General features: G+C 37.9%; 1 protein-coding gene across 2 annotated transcripts in view; it reads left to right on the top strand.

Moving 5' to 3' along the window:
• Reps1 (RALBP1 associated Eps domain containing 1) overlaps window positions 1-20023 on the top strand; it is a 68545-nt gene that overhangs the window by 14602 nt on the left and 33920 nt on the right. For both annotated transcript variants that reach the window (XM_013026902.1, XM_013026900.1), the window contains exons 2-8: window positions 10883-11006; window positions 12535-12731; window positions 12838-12991; window positions 13367-13497; window positions 14003-14165; window positions 14455-14518; window positions 16776-16930. In XM_013026902.1, the coding sequence (XP_012882356.1) occupies window positions 10886-11006; window positions 12535-12731; window positions 12838-12991; window positions 13367-13497; window positions 14003-14165; window positions 14455-14518; window positions 16776-16930 (985 nt within the window). In that variant the 5' untranslated portion in view covers window positions 10883-10885. The remainder of the gene's footprint in view (window positions 1-10882; window positions 11007-12534; window positions 12732-12837; window positions 12992-13366; window positions 13498-14002; window positions 14166-14454; window positions 14519-16775; window positions 16931-20023) is intronic.

Below are 20023 nucleotides of genomic sequence, written 5' to 3'. Positions count from 1 at the left end.
TACTAACCAATTTTGAACTTGAAGAGATAGAAGTCTCCCCATGTGCCCCTCCCCCCAAGTTCACCCCCCAGTCACTTAAGACTTGATTCAGGAATGAATCTAGACCTAGTGTTTCTCACTTGAACCTAACAAATGGCAAAAACAGAATTGTTATAGATACTAACTGCATCGTGTCCTGGTTATTTTCAACGTAGTGTTCCTTTTTGTTTCCAGTGTTAACTCATTTGACCCTGCACTTCCATCTATCTGCCTTCCTATTTCTCTATTTCCTTTTACTGCAGAATCACAAATGACCCAGATTTCTACTGGCCTACCCTGAACCCCCTGCAGAAGAAGCACAGCACTAGGCACTAGTAATCTAACCTTTGTGTACCATCCCCCCCCCAAGGATATTTTTCAAAGTTCACCTTTATTCTGTTTGCCAAATCGAAGAGACCTTTCCCTAGGTCTTACTGTTTTATCTCCTGCCTTCAAGTAAAGATTGGAAAACATTTGAGTGGATGTTATATTGTCTTTGTGTTCATCCTGGTGCTAAAGGGGTGACATTTATCATTATATTGTATTCATAAACTACTTCGTTAAATGGCAGTCCTTTGTACAACTACTTAAAGGTGATTTAAAAAATAATGAGGTACAAAAGGCAGTAAAAAAAAAAATTACCTTTAGCATCCTAGTTGTCTTTATGCTCTATCTGTTGTTCAGGGTCAGTTTTGCTTCCTGTGTTCTTTGTATCCAGACTACAGAGTTCTTGAGATTCTTTGAAAAGTCTCAGCTAATCATTCCTCTCTTATTGTTCCCCTTATACCAGCTGTGATCACTTCTTTGCCAAATGGTTGCTGTAGACTCCTAAATCTTAGTGAGCTTTTCTGTAATTACTGAAGAATAGATAAGTGGATTAAAATTATGTGATACTTTTCAGAAATGTTCAGCAAAGATTGGTATTCAGAGCTCTCACTAGCTAGCTCCAGTTTACTACCTAGCCACAACTAAGCAAGTATTAAATGCTTTGGGCCTTATTTTCTCTGGTTGTGCTTCATAGGATTGTTTGAGGACCATTTGAATTTTTAAAGTACCTGGAATAGTGCCTGTTACTTGGAATAGTTCTAAATAGCCATTAACTTTATTATTCACCTAGGAAAAAATACAGTTTTGGAAGATTCTGAGACCTTTTTTGTTATCATCAGGAGTTGAGGGTGTTTGAATGTTTCTGAATGTGAAGAAGCATAGCCATAACTGCAGTCTAGGGATTGTAAAGAGATCTTCAAAACTTTTGTATCCTACCTGTATCCTCAAATTATGCCAGCACACAGTTATAAAAACAAAAAAGCAAAACCAGTAATAAATCCTAGTGCACTGAGTAGACTCAACCTTGAATTCAGTCCATGCCTTAGCACTTTCTAATTGATTAAAATGCCAAGGAACAGCTGGTATTTATACATAACCTGGCAGCACTTCTTTAAGGTAGTATAGTAGGGGCATATCACTTGCATTATTATTTTTCAAGTTTTATCTCTTTATATAGTATTCCTAATTTCAGGACAAGCGATGTGTATTATTTTGTGAGCTAGTTATGTTTCTAAATTTTTTTTGTGTGTATACTGGTCCTTGTGCTTGAATTCAGGGCCTGGACACTGGCTTTGAACTTTTTTGCTCAAAGCTAGTGCTGTACCATTTGGGCCACAGCTCTACTTTTGGCTTTTAAGTGGTTAATTGGAGATAAAAGTCTCATGGACTTACCCAGCCAGGCCTGCTTCAAACCATAACTCTCAGGTTTCAGCTTCCTTAGTAGGTAGGATTACAAGTATGACCCATCAGCCTGGCTGTTTACAAAATACTACTAAAAAATAAATATGGTTCTCTCTACCTTTCTCCCCCCCCCATGACTTCTCCTATCTCTATCTTCCTCCATTTATTGAATTGATCCTCTTATATAGGAAAGAAAAATATTGCAAAATGAAATGTTAGCAAACAGGAAGATGTTTAATTATCAGATGTTCAATTCAAAAAGATAAGAGTTGTAAAATACAATACTGATATCTGTTTCATCACAGATATTTTTTTCTTTGGTGTTAGATTACAGGGAAGAGTTTTGCAGATAACTCAGGTGACAATTATATATCCTCAGTAAAGCAATTTTTTGTATTTGATTGTCATATAATTAATATTTAAATATACATTTGTCATTTTAACGAAGTCATATCTAACAATCCGTGTCTGGCTCTTTGCAGAAACAGTTTTAAAGATTAGATGTGTTCAGAGGGTAGTTGGTGTGTAACTAGACTATGAAATTTGTATTTTGAAAAATATCCCTCGCACTAAAACAAGTGCCAGAATGTAATCCTTTAATTTTTTCATGAAAATTGAGATTCATATCAAACACCTTGATTTGATATAAGAGACTACATTCAGTCCTCAGTACCCAGAAAACAAAGCGAACACCAGCAACACAAAACTTAATTCTGACACTCAGCAGTCAAAACTCTTGTTTTATTATACAATATGATAGAACTGGGCAAATATCCTTCATAAAGAAAAGGAGTAATTCAGAGCATGAGTTTCAGTCTAATTTCTATTATTTGCTGCATATGCTTAAGCAGGTTACCAAAAGGTTAGTTGTTTTATCTGTAGAATAGTATATATCTCAAGGAGTGGTTAAGGTAAGTGATTATGTTTTGTTTGTTTGATAACCAGTGACTATGATACTGGTTGTAGCTAGTAAAATATTTGTTGGTCTCTGTGTGCTACTCTTACCAATATAGACTGTCAGTGATGCATATGGCCCACATAAAAATATAGTTTATAGCTATACAACCAGGCAGGTATTGCTAAATCAAATCTTCTTAATTATCTATGCAACTCCAAATTTTATTTACTCCATAAACATGAAAAAAACCTCTCAGTCCTTTTTCTGTTATTTGACTCAATATTCTCTCTGTCCTTTTTTTGTTATTTGACTCAATATTCTCTCTCAGTCCTTTTTCTGTTATTTGACTCAATATTCTCTCTCTTCCTCTCCCTCTCTCTCTCCCTCTCTCTCTCCCTCTCTCTCTCTCTCTCTCTCTCTCTCTCTCTCTCTCCCTCCCTCCTTCCTTCTCTCTCCCTCTCTCTCCCCAGTCCTGGGACTTGAACTCAGGGCCTGGGTACTGTCCCTGAGCTTCTTTTGAAGCTCCAGGTTAGCACTCTACCACTTGAGCCACAGCATCACTTGCGGCTTTTTCTGTTTATGTGGTATTGAGGAATTGAACCCAGGGCTTCATGCATGCTGGGCATGCACTCTACCACTAAGCCATATTCCTAGCCTCAACATATAATTTTAGTCCATTTCCTCAGCACAGACAATAGAATTTGCCTTTTGAATATAGTCTAGGTTCTATACAGTATTTTATATTGTGATGCTGAGTTTTTACTGAGTTTCTATGATTATATTAGGAAGGAAAAAAAGTGGGTATATATTTGAACATTTTCTGCAGAAATGTTACAGAAGACATTTGTAGTTTTACTTTTGTTGTTGTTGGTGGTGGTGGTCATGGGGCTTGAACTGTGGGCCTGGGGGCTGTCCCTGAGCTTAAGAGCCACAGTGCCATTTGTGGTTTTCTGGGGGTTAATTGGAGGTAAGAGTCTCAACAGGTTTTATTGCCCAGGCTGGCTTTGAACTGCGGTCCTCAGATCTCAACCTCCAAAGTAGCTAGGATTACAGTGTGAGCCACCAGTGCCCAGCTGTAGTTTTATTTTTGAGAAATACATTGTGTGTGTGAGAGAGAGAGAGGGAGAGAGAGAGAGAGAGAGCATGTGTTGTCTCTGAGGTATTTTTTGCTCACGTCTAATACTCTACCACTTGAGCCATATCTCCATTTCTGGCTTTTTTGGTAGTTAACTGGAGATAAGAGATAAGACTTCCCTGCTGGGGCTGGCTTCAAACCACAGTCCTCAGATCTCTTGAGTAGCTAGGAGTACAGGCATGAGCCACCAACACTCAGCAAAATAAACCTTTTTATATAAAAGGAAATCAATACAAATCAGATACTTTTCTTCATTTTTACTATTCTTTATTTTTTTAAGATGACAAGTAAAATTATATACATTTATCATGTACAGCATACTTTGTAATATGTATGCATTGTAGAATGGCTAAATTGAGCTAATTACCATGTTAACATAGTTTGTGTGTGTGTGTTTTTTCCTAATATTTCTGTTTCATTATCTGATGTATATCAAGAAAAGTCTAATGCTGCTATGTAGCTATAATACTCTGACAAATTCTGCACATTTTTTATTTTTGAAATGTTCTATAAAATAATGTACATTCCTATGTCAACATCAGTGTTAGAACAGTTTACTTTATATGAGGACATACTGTTGGGGAAATAGATTGAAGCAGAGAGGAGGACAGTGGTTGATACATAAAATGGAAGGGTATGGATCATGATTTGGTGAACAGGACGGGAGGGATGAAGGGGAAGAGAGAGAAACAAGAAAATGCTTATTTATTTTCCTAAGTATTAAGGAAAAAAAAATCTTATCAGCAAAAGGGAAATAAAGGGACCTTGACCTGTAGATTTGGAATCAGTCATAGCCAATTAAACGTGTTAGATAAGAAATGTAGTGAAAGTGAGATGAAATATTTGCTCTAGTACAACTTGTAAGTTTCTCAAAAGGATTGGTCCAATTGCATTTCATATTAGACCTGAGTTTAAGCGGATTTAGCAGTGGAGTTGATCACTAAAGGATAACAAATAGCAAGCCACTTAGGAGTGCAAATTGGTGAATGCAGCAGTGATATAAGTCACTTGCTTATTTGTTAGATGGTGCTGAATATTTAAATGAAAACATTTTTATAGCAATGGGAAGTGCTAGAGATAAGAAAACAAAGCCATTTTGGGATGTCTGGGCTTTACCCTTGATGTTTTTACTTGACATGTTCCCTTAGTGTCAATGTACTACAGTGCTAAAGATGATTAAAAAAACAAAAACAGTGCTCCTCCATCATATGTAATAAAAACCACCTGAGCAAAGCAACATTTATATAATTTTTAAAGACATGGTATAATGACTAACAGTGGGTTTGGTAAATTAGGTGGGTGTAGGCATTAACCTTGTGCAAAGAATTGTAGTAGAGCTTGTAGTAGATTCTGTGTAACTGAGCCATATGCTCTACCCTAAGAAACTTAGTAGAGGGAGATTAGTGGCAGTTTGCGTTGTGGTTGTAACTATACAGATAATTCAAGTACCTCAGATGAAACATGTTGGAGTACAGTATGTGGATAAAGAAAAATTCTGGTTGCAGAAAAAAATCCAGGCTGAAGGTGGCTCAAGTGGTAGATTGATAGCCAAGTCAGCAAGCAAGCAGGCCACCAGAACCAGAGGCCCTGAGTTCAAAGCCCTTATTGCCCCTCCCCCACCAAAAAAAGAAAAACAATTTAATTGGCCAGGCACTGGTAACTCAACCTCTGTAATCCTAACTACTCAGGAGACTGAGATCTGAGGATCTGGGTTTGAAGCCAGCCTGGGCACGAGACTCTTATCTCCAATTAACCACCAATAAACCAGAAGTACAGCTGTAGTTCAAGTGGTAGTGCATCAGCCTTGAACAAAAGAGCTAAGGGACATTATCAGACCCTGAGTTTTTTTTGTTATGGTTATGGAAAATAGAAGATAATACAGGATGATGAATATTATATATACATACACACATTCCTATTGGCCATTTGAATGTTTTCTTTGAGAAATACCTGTTAGTCTATTGCCTGTTTTTAATTTTTTTTTTTTTGAGGTTGGGACTTCTTTATTCTATGTATTAGCCCTATTAGCCACTTAGAAGATACATGGTTTTCAGATATTTTTCCCATATTCCTGAGGTGCTTCTTAACTACGCTGATTGTTTTGTTTGCTGTGCAGAAAATAAATTTGATATAATTAAATTTGACTTTTACTGTGCTATTGGAGACTTTAATAAATTTTTATCCATTCCAATGTCCTGAAGTATTTCCATATTTTCTTCTAGTAATTTCATGGTATTCTTTATTTCATTTAAGTGTTTTGAAACTAGTCTTGATGAACACTACTCATAATAGCTAAGAAATGAAAGCAGCCTGGGTATTCATCAGCTGCTATGGAGAAAGAAGATGTCCATATACATACAATGGAATACTATTCAGCCATCTTAAAGAAAGAAATCTTCATTTGTGACAACATGGATGGAATTGGAGAGCATTGTTTTAGGTGAAGGAAGCTAGGCACTGAAAGATGAGTACTGCATGATCTAAATCATATGTAGAATCTAAAATAGTTGGTTGCAACGAACTTGAGAGTAGAATGAGGTTACAGAATAGGGAGGAGGATAGACAGGAAAGATTGTCAACCAGTGGGTATTAAGTTATAGTTAAATAGGAGCAAGAAATTCTAAATAATGTGCTATTATTGCACAATAGAGGGCAGATAACATATATTACTGTATACTTCAAAAGAAGTTTGAAAGTTTTCACCCTAAAGAAATGATATTTAAGCAGGTATGTTCATCTGGAATTAAATTGTACACATGTATCAAAACATTTCATATTTCCCACAATATGCACAATTTTTGTATTTGTATTTACCAATTAAAATATACTTCAGTTTGATACCATGTAGCATATCTATAATCCTAGCACTTGGGTGGTAGAGACACTGCCAGCGTAGGCTCCATAGCAGGCCCTGTGTCAATGAATTGATAATCAACAAACTTAATTTTTCAAAAAAAGGACATGGAGGATCTTAACATGGGTCAGGTGGAAGGATGTAACTGTAATAGATATAGTTTAGACTAATGTTGTTAGAGAGATACAAACAAAAATGTAGAGTAAGATTGAAAAGAAAAGTTGAGAGTCTTGAAGGAGACTTTGAAGTTCATGCCTTAAAACAGGAAAATTACTTAGGGCTATACATCAGGACTGTTAGCTTGGTAGACTATGTATAGGAGTGGAGAAGGACTATGGCAGAGCTGATGCAAGTTCATTCTTTCAGCCAAAAAATCTTAATTGACCTTGTCTGTCATAAATTGTTCTAGGCGCTGTGAGTTTAATGGCCTTTCCTGTTCTCTGCTATCTCATTCCCGTGGAGATAGTAGCATAAATAAACTAGCTGTGGGCTTCAAGGAAGCTTCTGAGATCATGGCATTTGAGCAAGACTTGTATGACACACCAGTCAGTCAGCCAAGCAAAGGTCTGACGGGAAGCATACTAATGATAGAGCAAGTACAAAAGCCCCGAAAAGGACAGTCTTCTCTTACTGAAGAAAAAGCAAAGAGGTATTTTAGAGTTTGTGCTGTTGGAAGGTATGTCACTATCCCTTGGTTAGTTGATGTATAGTTATCTCAGTCACTTGGCCAAATAAAACATTATTGTATTAAAGCTAATACATTTGGGGCTGGGATGTAGCTCAGTGGCCAAGGGCTTGCCTAGCAAGTGCACCATCCTGGGTTCAATCCCCAGTACCAAAAAAAGAAAAGACAAAAAACAAAAAGCCCCACTAATATATTTTTAATTCACAGGGCTACCGTATAACAAGATCTTATAGAAAGTTTATATATAATAATTCATCACAATCTCAGGCAGTTGAAATTCTCTAGGACTATCATATAAAATGATTTTTGTATATATAATTAACTTCATGAAACTTGATCTCACCTTTTCCTCTCCTATTCTTACTTACTTGCTAGTTACACGAAATGACATTATTGAAATTTTGCTATTTATATTCTATTGGTATTTTCCAGTATTGTAGAATACCATCTAAGACAAAATGTGTGGAGAGCTGATCAAAGTGTTTGGTTTGTGAATTTTTTGAGTCTACATTGGTATTTGAAAATGAGAATATATGATATCTAAAAAAAAAAAATCTGAAGATGTCTACCTACCTGACTTATACCTGTAATTTCAGATTGGGAGGTAGAAATTGGGAGGATCACAATTTGAGGCTAAGCTAGACAAAAGGTTTGAGAGACTTTCTACCAGTAGTTGGGTACAGTGAGCATATCTGTCATCTCAGCAACATGAAATTGGGAGGAGATAAAGATTTAAGGTCAACCTGGGTGAAAAAGTTCACAATAGGGCTTAAGTGAGTGGTACAGCACCACCCAAGCAAGCTTTTTGATGATTAGAGATAAAAGGCTCAGTTTGTCTGTCCAGGCTGGCTTCAGACAAACCCTCAATCTCGGCCTTGTATATGTATGTGCCCTCACATAGATATATACTGTGTATATGTGTATATGTCTGTGTAAGGGGTTTCATCATGACATTTCCATACATACATATAATGTACCTACCCATGATCATATTCTTCACCCTCATTACTCTATCTTGCCCTTCCCTCTCAGATTTTGGCTCTTTCCCTCAATACCTCCCCCTGCTTATCAACAAACTACTGTGATCTTTTTTAGGTCTTGCTTTTACCTAGCTTGTACCTGACATATTTGAAATGCTTTGTTTTATAAACAAAAGTGTCTTAAGATGTATAATGACTCCCTGAAAGGCATTTAGTTGGTAGAAAAGTATAATAGATTGGGATAATAACTGCAGTTAAAAAAAAAAAGAAAGAAAGGGGCTGGGAAGGTGGCTCAGTGGTAGAGCGCTTGCCTTGCATGCCTGAGGCCCTGGGTTCGATTCCTGAGCACCACATAAGCAAAAAGAAAAAAGCCGGAAGTGGCGCTGTGGCTCAAGTGGTAGAGCGCTAGCCTTGAGCTGAAGAGCTGAGGGACAGCACCCAGGCCCAGAGTTCAGGCCCCATGACCGGACCAAAAAAAAGAAATTAAAAAAAAAAAAAAAGCCTGCAGAGCCTGCAAGGCTATCTCCTGCCTTTATTAACTTTACCCTTTCTTCCTTATAGCTCCCTTGTAGTTTGACTGGCCACTTTAAATTCCTTTTGTTCTTTTTAGAAGTACAAGCCCTTCAGTGGCAGAATCAGGAACTTTTCCCACCAGTACTGATCAGTCATCAAACATTTGCTGTGCATGCAAAAGGTTTTTGTTGGACAATACTGTTGAACCAGTGAGAGGTGTTTTTTTTTGTTTTTTTTTTTTTTGTTTTTTACTTCTGTAAATATGTTTCTTCCAGCTTAGTACCACAACTCAAATGTACCTTACTTTATTTCAGTGTATGGAAATTGAAGTTAGAAATCATGTACAGGAATTTGCATTATTGGAGAAAATGTAACAAAGATACTCAGTGTTTAAGATGAATATGAGCTGGTACTGGTGGCTCACACCTATAACGCTAGCTACTCAGGAGGCTGAGATCTGAGAGAATTGCAGTTCAAAGCTAACCCAAGCAGGAAAGTCGGTGAGATTTATTTCCAGTTAACCACCAGAAAACCAGAAATGGTGCTGTGGCTTAAAGTGGTAGAGTATTAGCCTTGAACAAAAGAATTCAGGGACAGTGCCCAGACCCCAAGTTCAAACCCCATGACTGACCCCCAAAAAAGATGAATATGAAATGTCTGTATAGTGTAAATCTGCTTACATTTTAAAGTTTCTATTTAGTCTCATCTGAAGTCCTCTTTTTTTTAGGTCTGATTTTTATTTATAGGCAGCATAGAGATATTTAGAAGGATTGATACGTATGTTGTTGGAAGTGTACATGCTTAAGACAAAAAGTTTTGATGTTTTAAAGAAAAGTAGTACAGCCATAATAAATACAATTAGGAAAATATATTAATCTCACATAACAAAACAGCAGATAGAATTTTGAAAGTGTCCAACTTTGAATTTATATGCTTAAGATTATGTATCTCTTCACTCTTCCTTTCACTTGCTATATCCTCAGCATTTTCTCATGATGTTGTATCATTTAACCACTATTAAAGAGTAAGATGGCAAAGCTATATACATAAGGCTTGTGACAAAGAATGTGGACCACTTACTGATTCTTTTTTTTTTTTTTGTTGGTCGTGGGGCTTGAACTCTGGGCCTGGGCACTGTCCTTCAGCTCAAGGCAAGCGCTCTACCACTTGAGCTACAGTGCCACTTCCAGTTTTCTGGTGGTTTATTGGAGATAGGAGTCTCATGGTCTCTCCTGCCTGGGCTGGCTTTGAACCATGATCCTCAGATCTCAGCCTCCTGAGTAGCTAGGATTACAGGCATGAGCCACCAGTGCCCGGCCACTTACTGATTCTTAAGGAAAAACAATTCTTTTAATAAAATTGCTTGGTACAAGCTTGGTGTTGGTGGCTTACACCTGTAATCCTAGCTAATCAGGAGGCGGAGATCTGAGGCTCACAATTTGAAGACTCCTATCTCTAGTTAACGATCCAAAAGCTGCAAGTAAGCTGTGGCTTAAATGGTAGAGTGCTAGCTATGAGCAAAAAAAGCTCAGGGACTGTGTCCAGGCCCTGAGTTCAAGCCCCAGAACCGGCATTATGCATGCGCACACGTGCATACACACATTGCTTAGTACATTCATTTTTGTAGAGAATGATAATTTTATTATGGGATCAATGCCTTTTTGTTTTCAAACATGGAACTTGAAGAAGAAATTGGTTGAGAATGTTATACTATATTTTACATAAGCATTTGGAGAGGTTAAAAATAGTTCAATAACAGTTTATCTTTTAGCAGAAAAGTTTTGCCATAAATCTTTTTTTTTTTTTGGTTGGTCATGGGGCTTGAACTCTGGGCCTGGGAGCTGTCTCTCAGCTCTTCAGCTCAAGGCGAGCGCTCTACCACTTGAGCTACAACGCCACTTCCGGTTTTCTGGTGGTTTGTTGGAGATAAGAGTCTCATGGTCTCTCCTGCGGGGGCTGACTTTGAACCGCAATCCTCAGATCTCAGCCTCCTGAGTAGCTAGGATTACAGGCGTGAGCCACCAGCGCCCGGCACCATAAATCTTAATGATAACGTTGTGTTCTTTTGTAGATAATGGAGCTTTGTGGTGCAACAAGACTTGGTTATTTTGGAAGAAGTCAGTTCTATATTGCTTTGAAACTTGTAGCTGTTGCCCAGTCTGGTTTCCCATTAAGAGTGGAAAGTATAAATACAGGTAAATATACAATAGACTAGTAACAGAAATAAAAATAATATTCTAATTACAAATAAAGTCAATAGAACTTTTTAGTCTATCTGATACTATAATGGCACTTGTGATATTGAAATGTCATGACTTTATTCACTTGTGTTTCACATTTGAGAATATTAGAAAAGTATGTGTTTTATGTCCCTGTGGCATAGAATATGTATGTCATACTTTTTTTTTTTTGCCAGTCCTGGGGCTTGAACTCAGAGTCTGGGCACTGTCCCTGAGCTTCTTTTGCTCAAGGTTAGCACTCTACTACTTGAGCCATAGCATCACTTCTGGCTTTTTCTGTTTATGTGGTACTGAGGAATCAAAACCAGAGCTTTGTGTATGCTAGGCAAGCACTGTATTACTAAGCCATATTCCCAACCCCATCATATATATTTGATGATACACTATCTAGCAGTTTTCTTTATAATTCAATAAAAATTGTCTAAAAAGAATTGAGAAGAATGATTTTATCCAAGGTAGTGATAAATTATAGTAACCATCATATATAGCTTTTTTCCCTTTTCTAATATAATAACTTTATACTTTGCAGTCATCTGTTTGGGAAAATATGAAGGCTCTGTTTTAAATTAGAAAGTAACAGCAAAAACTTATTGATAAAAATGATATTAAAATGTTTGGAAAGCTAGAAGTGGAGGTATGGCTCAGGTGATAGAAGTGCCAGCCTTGAGCAAGCCAGCAAGCCAGATGCTGGTAGCTCATAACTATAATCCTAGCTACTCAGGAGGCTGAGATCTGAGGATCATGGTTCAAAGCCAGCCCAGGAAGGAAAGTCCGTGGGGCTTGTATCTCCAATAAACTACTAAAAAAATCAGAAGTGGCTCAGTGGCTCAAGTAGTAGAGCGCTAGCCTTGAGCAAAATATTCAGACTGTGCCCAGGCCCTAAGTTCAAGCCCCAGAACTGGTGCGCACACACATGCAAAAAGCCAAGTGAGAATATGAGGCAGGCGCGCGCACACACACACACAGCTAAGTGAGAATATGAGGCGTGCGCGCGCGCGCACACACACAAACACTCAAACACACACACACAAAACCAAGTGAGAATATGAGGCTTTGAGTTCAAGCCCCAGAAGCAGCATGCTAGATGGATGAAGAGAGAGAGAGAGAGAGAAAAGTAAAATATTGGGAGATTGAAACCTAGCTACAAATATCTGATCACTGTGTAGCCTTAGGCAATCTCAGGCTCAGTTTATTTGTAAGATTTTTGCAGGGCTGATCTGATTATGAGATGAATATGAAGTGACGGGTAATAGAACCAGACAGACCATTCAACTACTTTGAAAGAACAACTTGATTTTACTTCTACTTTGTAGTGATGGTCATTGTGCCTATAGCTGTGTATTGGTTTTTGCTAAAGTTCTACTATGTAACTTATCTCTTCTTTAGTTCTTAATAGTTTAAAATATAAATCTGACAAAGATCCAAACAAGAATCCATGGATTTTGAATAATACTCAACCTGTAATTATTTTTGTGCTTAATAGTAAAGGATCTTCCTCTGCCAAGATTTGTTGCTTCAAAAAATGAGCAAGAATCTCGCCATGCCACTTCACATTCTTCAGATTCTGAAAGTCAAGGGTCTTATTCTGGTGTGATCCCCCCTCCACCTGGCAGGGGGCAAGTGAAAAAGGGATCCACAAGCCATGATCCGGTTCAGCCTCGTGCAGCTGCAGATCAGCAGGTAATTACACCCATGTAAATGTTGCCGGCTGATTTCCCACGTAGACCTTTACACTAGAACATTTATTGGAACTTAAAATGTCTCTTTAAAATAATATTCTTTCTAGGAGCCTGCATCCCCAGTGGTTTCCCCACAGCAGTCCCCACCTACTTCTCCACACACCTGGAGGAAGCACAGCCGCCATCCAAGTGGGGGAAACAGTGAGAGGTCTCTTACAGGACCTGGGCCATTTTGGTCTCCTTTTGCTGAAGCACAATCAGGTATGTAGAGATCCTTTAGAAGTACCAACTATTTAGGTTTATGAGTTGAAGGAAAGTTGACAACCCTTTGCATTGCTTCTAAGACAGTTTTAAACTGTGTTAAGTTAAATAGAAGCATAAGCCAGTTATGAAAATTTTACTTTGAAAACTAGTAATTACGTCTTTCGTTTCTAAATGAATTGTGGTTTTAGCTGAACAGAAAAGACTCCATTTTGGAGATTACTATACTTCATCTTGAGAGTTTGAATTATTCAGAAAAATTCAGAAATGTTCAAAAATATACATTTAGTAGTTTATTTGTCTTAAGTAAAAACTAGTAACTTGATTTTTCTCAACTAAAACATGGGTAAGTATGTTCTTCCATTCTTTTTATAGGGTCTTCTACTGGTGATGCAGTATGGTCTGGGCATTCTCCACCTCCACCTCCACCTCAAGAAAATTGGGTCAGTTTTGCAGATACTCCACCAACCAGTACTCTTTTAACCATGCATCCTGCTTCTGTCCAGGTGTGACATTTTATTGGTATTGCATTTTTATTTGCTTCATTCAGTGTATTGCTACAGTCATTGTTTTTGTATTTTGCTGTTGCATATTTTAGTTCATTCTTTTTAGTTCATTTTTTTTAAAAAAAGAACCTCTACTCTTGTTTTATTTTCAAGACTTTTATCACTAAAATGTTTCACTGAAGGTTTTAGCTGATTTTATTTGGTTTTAATTCCCTAGTGAAGTTTTGAAAGGTTTCTGCATCTGGGAATGTATTCGCTTGGCTTCTTAGCACATTTTTTCATAACTTTATGTTGCTTACATAATTGCTATCATTCTACATGTTTATATAATCATTGTGCAAAAACATATCCAATAACCTGACTGAAACAAATATGTGGTTTGCTAATGACTTCTTACATTTTAAATATCCACACAAAAGTAAGTTTTACTTGCAAGGAAAAATAAAGCAATCATGGTCCTTATAATCATATAGATAGATACTGAGGAAAAAATGTTTCATTGCAGGACCAGACAACAGTTCGAACTGTAGCCTCAGCTACAACTGCCAATGAAATACGTAGGCAATCCAGTAGTTATGATGATCCCTGGAAAATAACAGATGAACAAAGACAGTATTATGTAAATCAGTTTAAAACCATTCAGCCTGATCTAAACGGATTTATTCCAGGTGAGTTGTTGAAAACAGAAGTTCTTCTAGCTGGGACAGGACTAAGTCTCAATTTCATAATCTCAAAGACATTGTTTTATTGGTCCTAAATTTTAACTATAAAAGATTGTAAGTTTTTAAATTATTTGTCAAAAGAGTTGATAATCACTGGGGAACAAAACATGGTGTCTTTACATAATAAGGTTATTACCCTTTTCACAATGAAAAAATGGAAGACTCTTACCTTGCAATCTGTTCTTGGATCTGTGCGTTTAGAGTAACATTAAACAACATTGTTTTAATATTTCAGGATCTGCAGCTAAAGAATTTTTTACAAAATCAAAACTTCCTATTCTTGAACTTTCTCATATTTGGTAAGTATGGTATATATCATTAGTTGGTTAATATGTATTGCTTCAAAGGATTGCCAACATGTATATTTTAGATTCTTAAAGAATAAATTATAGGTGAACAAATGCAACAGTGGTTCTCACTAGACACTATGCTGAAAATGAATTATACAACTTGTAGATGAGGATGGGAGGGAAAAACTAGAAGAGAATGAGGGAAGGGGTGACATTACCTGACTTACTAACCCTTCTGTACATTACCTTTATAATAACAATAAATTAAAAAAAAATTAAAACAGAATAAACTATAGTTGGGTACTGGTGGCTATCCCCTGGGATCTGAAGATCTCAGTTCAAAGCCAGATAGCCTTGACAGGAAAGTCCATTAGACTTTATCTCCAATTAACTAGCAAAAAGCCAGAGGAGGAGGTATGGCTCAAGTGGTAGAGCACAAACCTTGAGTAAAAATGCTCAGGGAGAACACTAGGCTTTAAGTTTAAGATTCAGTACCCATAGTTAAAAAAAAAAAAAAAAGAGGGAGGGGAAGGAGAAACTACAAATAGACAACATCTTCAAAAACATTCCCCATATACTCAGTATACCCTTTGTTTTTGTTTTTTGGGGGCGCTTTGAGGGGCTGGTCATAGGGCTTGAACGCAACACGTGGGCACTGTCCCTGAGCTCTTTTGCTTAAGGCTAGTGCTCTACCATTTTGAGCCATAATGCCACTTCTAGTTTTCTGGCGGCTAGAGATAAGAATCTTGCATAATTTTCAGCTCCAGCTGGCTTTGAACCACAGTTCTCAGATCTCAGCCTCCTGAGTAGCTAGGCCTAAGACAGATACTCGGCAGCATGGCTTTATAACTGCTAATATAATTGATAGAGAAGTGCTTTGTAAACTATAAGATTCCATAGAAACAGCTATATCAACTGTTTCTGTTTACTAGCATAGTGCATGTCATATACGAACATGGTCATTTTTATATTTCTTGGTCTTTATCAAGTTTAATTAGTTCTATAAGTAGCCATACACATAAGAACAATAATCACCTCCTCTGTCAGTCATAGACTAAGACTCAAGATAGCTGCCACATTGTTGAAATTGGCCATTGGAACATAAATTACAGTCTCAAACTACTTTGTGTTTATGTGTGTGCATATATGTGTGCATGTATATGTGCTTACATGCTCAGGTGCACCAGTACTGGGGCTTAACCTCAGGATCTGGGCACTGTTCATGAGCTGTTTGCTCAAGGCCAGCATTCTACTTGAGCCACAGCTCCCCTTCCAGCTTTTTTTGGGGGGGGGGTGGATAATAGTTTTTTGGAGATAAGAATCTCACAGACTTTTCCTTTCCCAGGCTGGCTTTAAACCATGATCCTCAGATCTCAGCTCCTGAATAGCTAGAATTACAGGCATGAACCACCTGCACCCAACACAAGCTACTTTTAAAGAACAAATTATCATGGGGCTGAGGAGTTGGCTCGGTGGTAGAGTGCTTGCCTTGCATGCATGAGGCCCTGGGTTCGATTCCTCAGCACAACATAAGCAGAAAAAAGCCAGAAGTGGTGCTGTGGCTCAAGTGGTAGAGCACTAGCCTTGAGCTGAAGAGCTGAGGGACAGTGCCCAGGCCCATATTTCAGCCCCCACAACTGTCAAAAAAAAAAAGAACAAATTAACATATAAAAATTTTTACTTTATATCAGTACACTTATCTATATTCTAAGTTACTTTGCTAATAGATTTTTAGTACTATAGAGTACTATAATAGGAGGTCTGTAAACAGTGCTGAAAACTGAAAAATGAAGGGCCAGCATTATATGCATATTCTTTATGATTTAAGGCAATAAATTAAAAAAAGGTTGTGTGGCATCTAGGAAATGACAGGGTCAGCAGGGTTGGGAGGCTATATTTTGTATCAGGCTTTGTAGCCTATTCAGTTCTTAAAGTACATGTGTGTTAAACAAAATTTTAAGTAATTTCATGATTATTGTATGTATCTTGCATCAAAACTAATCTCACTGAAATACATAGAAACTAAAGGGCATGTATATGATGATTTTAATTTGAGGGACAATTCAGTATTTTGTTGTGAAAATTTTAAGCATTTATCAATGTTGAAAGAAATGTACCATGAACATCCATGTCCTCACTACCTAGATTCTATTTTAAAACTTACTTTTTATACTTCCTCGGGGAAAGCATTTCTTTATTCTCTTATTGAGAAATAAAAGAATCTAATGCAAAATGAAGTTATATTCATAATGAGTTTATCTTCTAGGGAACTCTCAGACTTTGATAAAGATGGTGCATTGACACTGGATGAATTTTGTGCTGCTTTTCATCTGGTGGTTGCTAGGAAGAATGGCTATGACTTACCAGAAAAGCTCCCTGAAAGCTTAATGCCTAAACTGATTGATTTGGAAGATTCAGGAGGTAAGATTCAGAGTCAAAAGGAACTGATTGCATGCTTTGATAAATGTAATTCTTGATTCTGAAAACAAAATCAAGATAGACATTAAAACTTATCCTAAAACCGGAGTCTGGTGTTTTACACCTATAATCCTAGTTACTTAGGAGGCAGATACCTGAGGACAGTAGTTCAAAGCCAGCCTGGGCAGGAAATTTCATGAGACTCTTACCTCCAAAAAGTAGACTCTTATCTATCCCAAAAGCCAGAAGTAGAGCTGTTGTTCAAGTGGTAGAGTGATAGCTTAGATAGAAAAAGCTCACAGATAGTGTCCAGGCCCCAAGTTCAAACCCCAGGACTAGCACTCAAAAAAAAAAATAGTGTAATAGCTTAGACATTTCATCAAGAATGTATAGATTTGATTTTAGAAAGGTAAATAGAGGGAACCTGGGCTAATTTTCAGTCTACTTTTAGAGAGAGACAAATAGGCCACGGATTAATGGCTCACCCCTGTAACCTAGCTAAGATACTCAAGAGGCTGAGCTATGAGGTCACAGTTCAAAGCCAGCCCAGGCAGGAAAGTCTGTGGGACTCTTATCTCCAGTTAACTACCAAGAAGCCAAAAGTGGAGCTCTGGCTCAAGTGGTAGAGTACTAACCTTGAGCAAAAAGGGCTCAGGACAGTGCCCAGGCCTTGAATTTAGGCCCTAGGACCAGCAGAAAAGAGGGAGGAGGGCAGGGGGTTGAGAAGATTGAGAGGGGGGTGATGGGGAGGAGATAACGAATATATATTCTGTGGAGGAGGGAGATAAAGAATATATTTGTTTTTATTGTCACTTGCTAAGATTTGAGTATTTTACAGTGTATTTCTCTCCCATCTTTAATTGTATTATATATTGTCTGAAATAATATAACTTTATTAAAACTTCTTTCTGTTTAATACATGGTAGCTGTTGGAAGGAAGTCATTTGATTCATCACTAGACCTATGTAATCAGTTTAATTTTAGCTAATTTACTTGGTTAAATAGATTTTGTAGCTGTCCTTAAAAAGCAAAAAGCAGCCGGGTGCTAGTGGCTCATGCCTGTAATCCTAGCTATTCAAGGAGGCTGAGATCTGAGAATCATGGTTCAAAGACAGCCTGGGCAGGAAAATACATGAGACTCTTGTCTTCAATTAACCACCAGAAAACCGGAAGTGATGCTGTGGCTCAAGTGGTACAGTGCTCACCTTGAGCTGAAGAGTGCAGGGACAGTGCCCAGGGCCAGAGTTCAGGCCCCATGACCAAAAAAAAAGGGGGGGGGGGCAAAAAGCTGTCAACAGTAAAAAATAGTATGTCTTTCTTAATTTGGAGGTCAATAAAGGTAGATAGAATGTTATATTCTTAATAAGCCTAATTAAAACCAAATTCTTTTTTGGATATAATACTGGGAGAAATTTTATTTTTTAAAGGAGCTTAACACATAATTTGGCTCTTAAATGGTCATTTAGTCTGTTAAGGCAGCAACTTTATAGCCCAGAAAACATATGTGGTGCCGGGTGCCGGTGGCTCACACCTGTAATCCTAGCTACTCAGGAGGCTAAGATCTGAGAATCGCAGTTCAAAGCCAGCCCGGGCAGGAAAGACCGTGAGACTCCTATCTCCAATAAACCACTAGAAAACCAGAAGTGGCACTGTAGCTCAAGTGGTAGAGTGCTCGCCTTGAGCTGAAGAGCTGAGGGACAGCGCCCAGGCCAAGAGTTCAAGCCCCATGACCGACAAAAAAAAGAAAACATGTGGTCTGATTTCATTGTTTAAGATATATAGAAGTAATTGTATGCCTGAAATTACTGTCCTGAGGATAACAGTGCTTTTGCTTCTAGTTTGCTAATCCATCTACCTGTAACTTTGGGAAAGTTCTATTTATTCCGTTTTTCCTTCTATTTTTGTATCTGAAATACAGAATTGATGCCATTCATATTTTAGGTTGTACATTGACCAAATGTGTTGATTAAAGTGTATTGTTGGGGGCTGGGAAGGTGGCTCAGTGGTAGAGCGCTTGCCTTGCATGCCTGAGGCTCTGGGTTCGATTCCTCAGCACCACATAAGCAAAATAGAAAAAAACCGGAAGTGGTGCTGTGGCTCAAGTGGTAGAGCGCTAGCCTTGAGCTGAAGAGCTGAGGGACAGTGCCCAGGCCCAGAGTTCAGGCCCCACGACCGGACCCAAAAATAAAATAAATAAATAAAGTGTATTGTTGGGCTGGGAATATGACTTAGTGGTAGAGTGCTTGCATAGCATGCATTAAGCCCTGGGTTCTATTCCTCAGTACCACATAAACAGAAGAAGCCAGATGTGGCGCTATGGCTCAAATAATAGAGCACTAATTAGCTTGAGCACAGAGAGGCTCAGGGACAGTGCCCAGGCCCTGAGTTCAAGCCCCAGGACTGGCAAAAAAAAAAAAAAAAGTTTATTGTTTATTTTAGATTTTTGTTGTTTTGGTTTTGGGGGAATGTTGGGTTTGGAGCTGTTTTGTTTTCTTTCTTTTTTTATCTTTTATTGTGAAAATACCGTACAGAGGGGTTACAATTACATGAGTAAGGTAATGAGTACATTTCTTATCAAGCATTGTTGCCTCCTCCTTTGTTTCCCCTTACCATCCCTTCCCTCATCCCCTCTGTCCCCCCCCCCCCACCAAAGTTGTAAAGTTTGTTTTTTGACATAATGTCTTGTACATCTCATTGTTGCCACAGGGCCATCTGTATCCCTATTTTAACAATTTGATGCTGGGGGTTAAACTTAGGTCCTCAAGTATTGCCAGACTTGCTTATTAAGCTGGCACTCTACTACTTGATCCATATGCCTCTAGCCCTGCTTTTCACTGGTTATTTTGGAGGTGAAGTCTTAACAGACTTTTCCACCTGGGCTGGCTTCAAACCTCCCTCCTCCAGATCTCAGTCTCTTGAATAGCTAGGTTTCTATTTTAGGAACATTTTTCTATGGCAGTCTTGGGACTTACTTGATCATTTCAACCTCTAATATTAGGTAAATACTGTAGCTAATTACGGTATATTTTTAGGTAGTTTGGTTTCAAAGTACCTTGATGTCCTTCCTTTCTTTTCTTTCTTTTTTTTTTTTTTTTT

Source organism: Dipodomys ordii, unplaced genomic scaffold (genome assembly GCF_000151885.1).
Source record: "Dipodomys ordii isolate 6190 unplaced genomic scaffold, Dord_2.0 Scaffold97, whole genome shotgun sequence".
NCBI classification, from domain to species: Eukaryota; Metazoa; Chordata; class Mammalia; order Rodentia; family Heteromyidae; genus Dipodomys; species Dipodomys ordii.
This window is presented reverse-complemented; position numbering and strand designations above follow the sequence as displayed.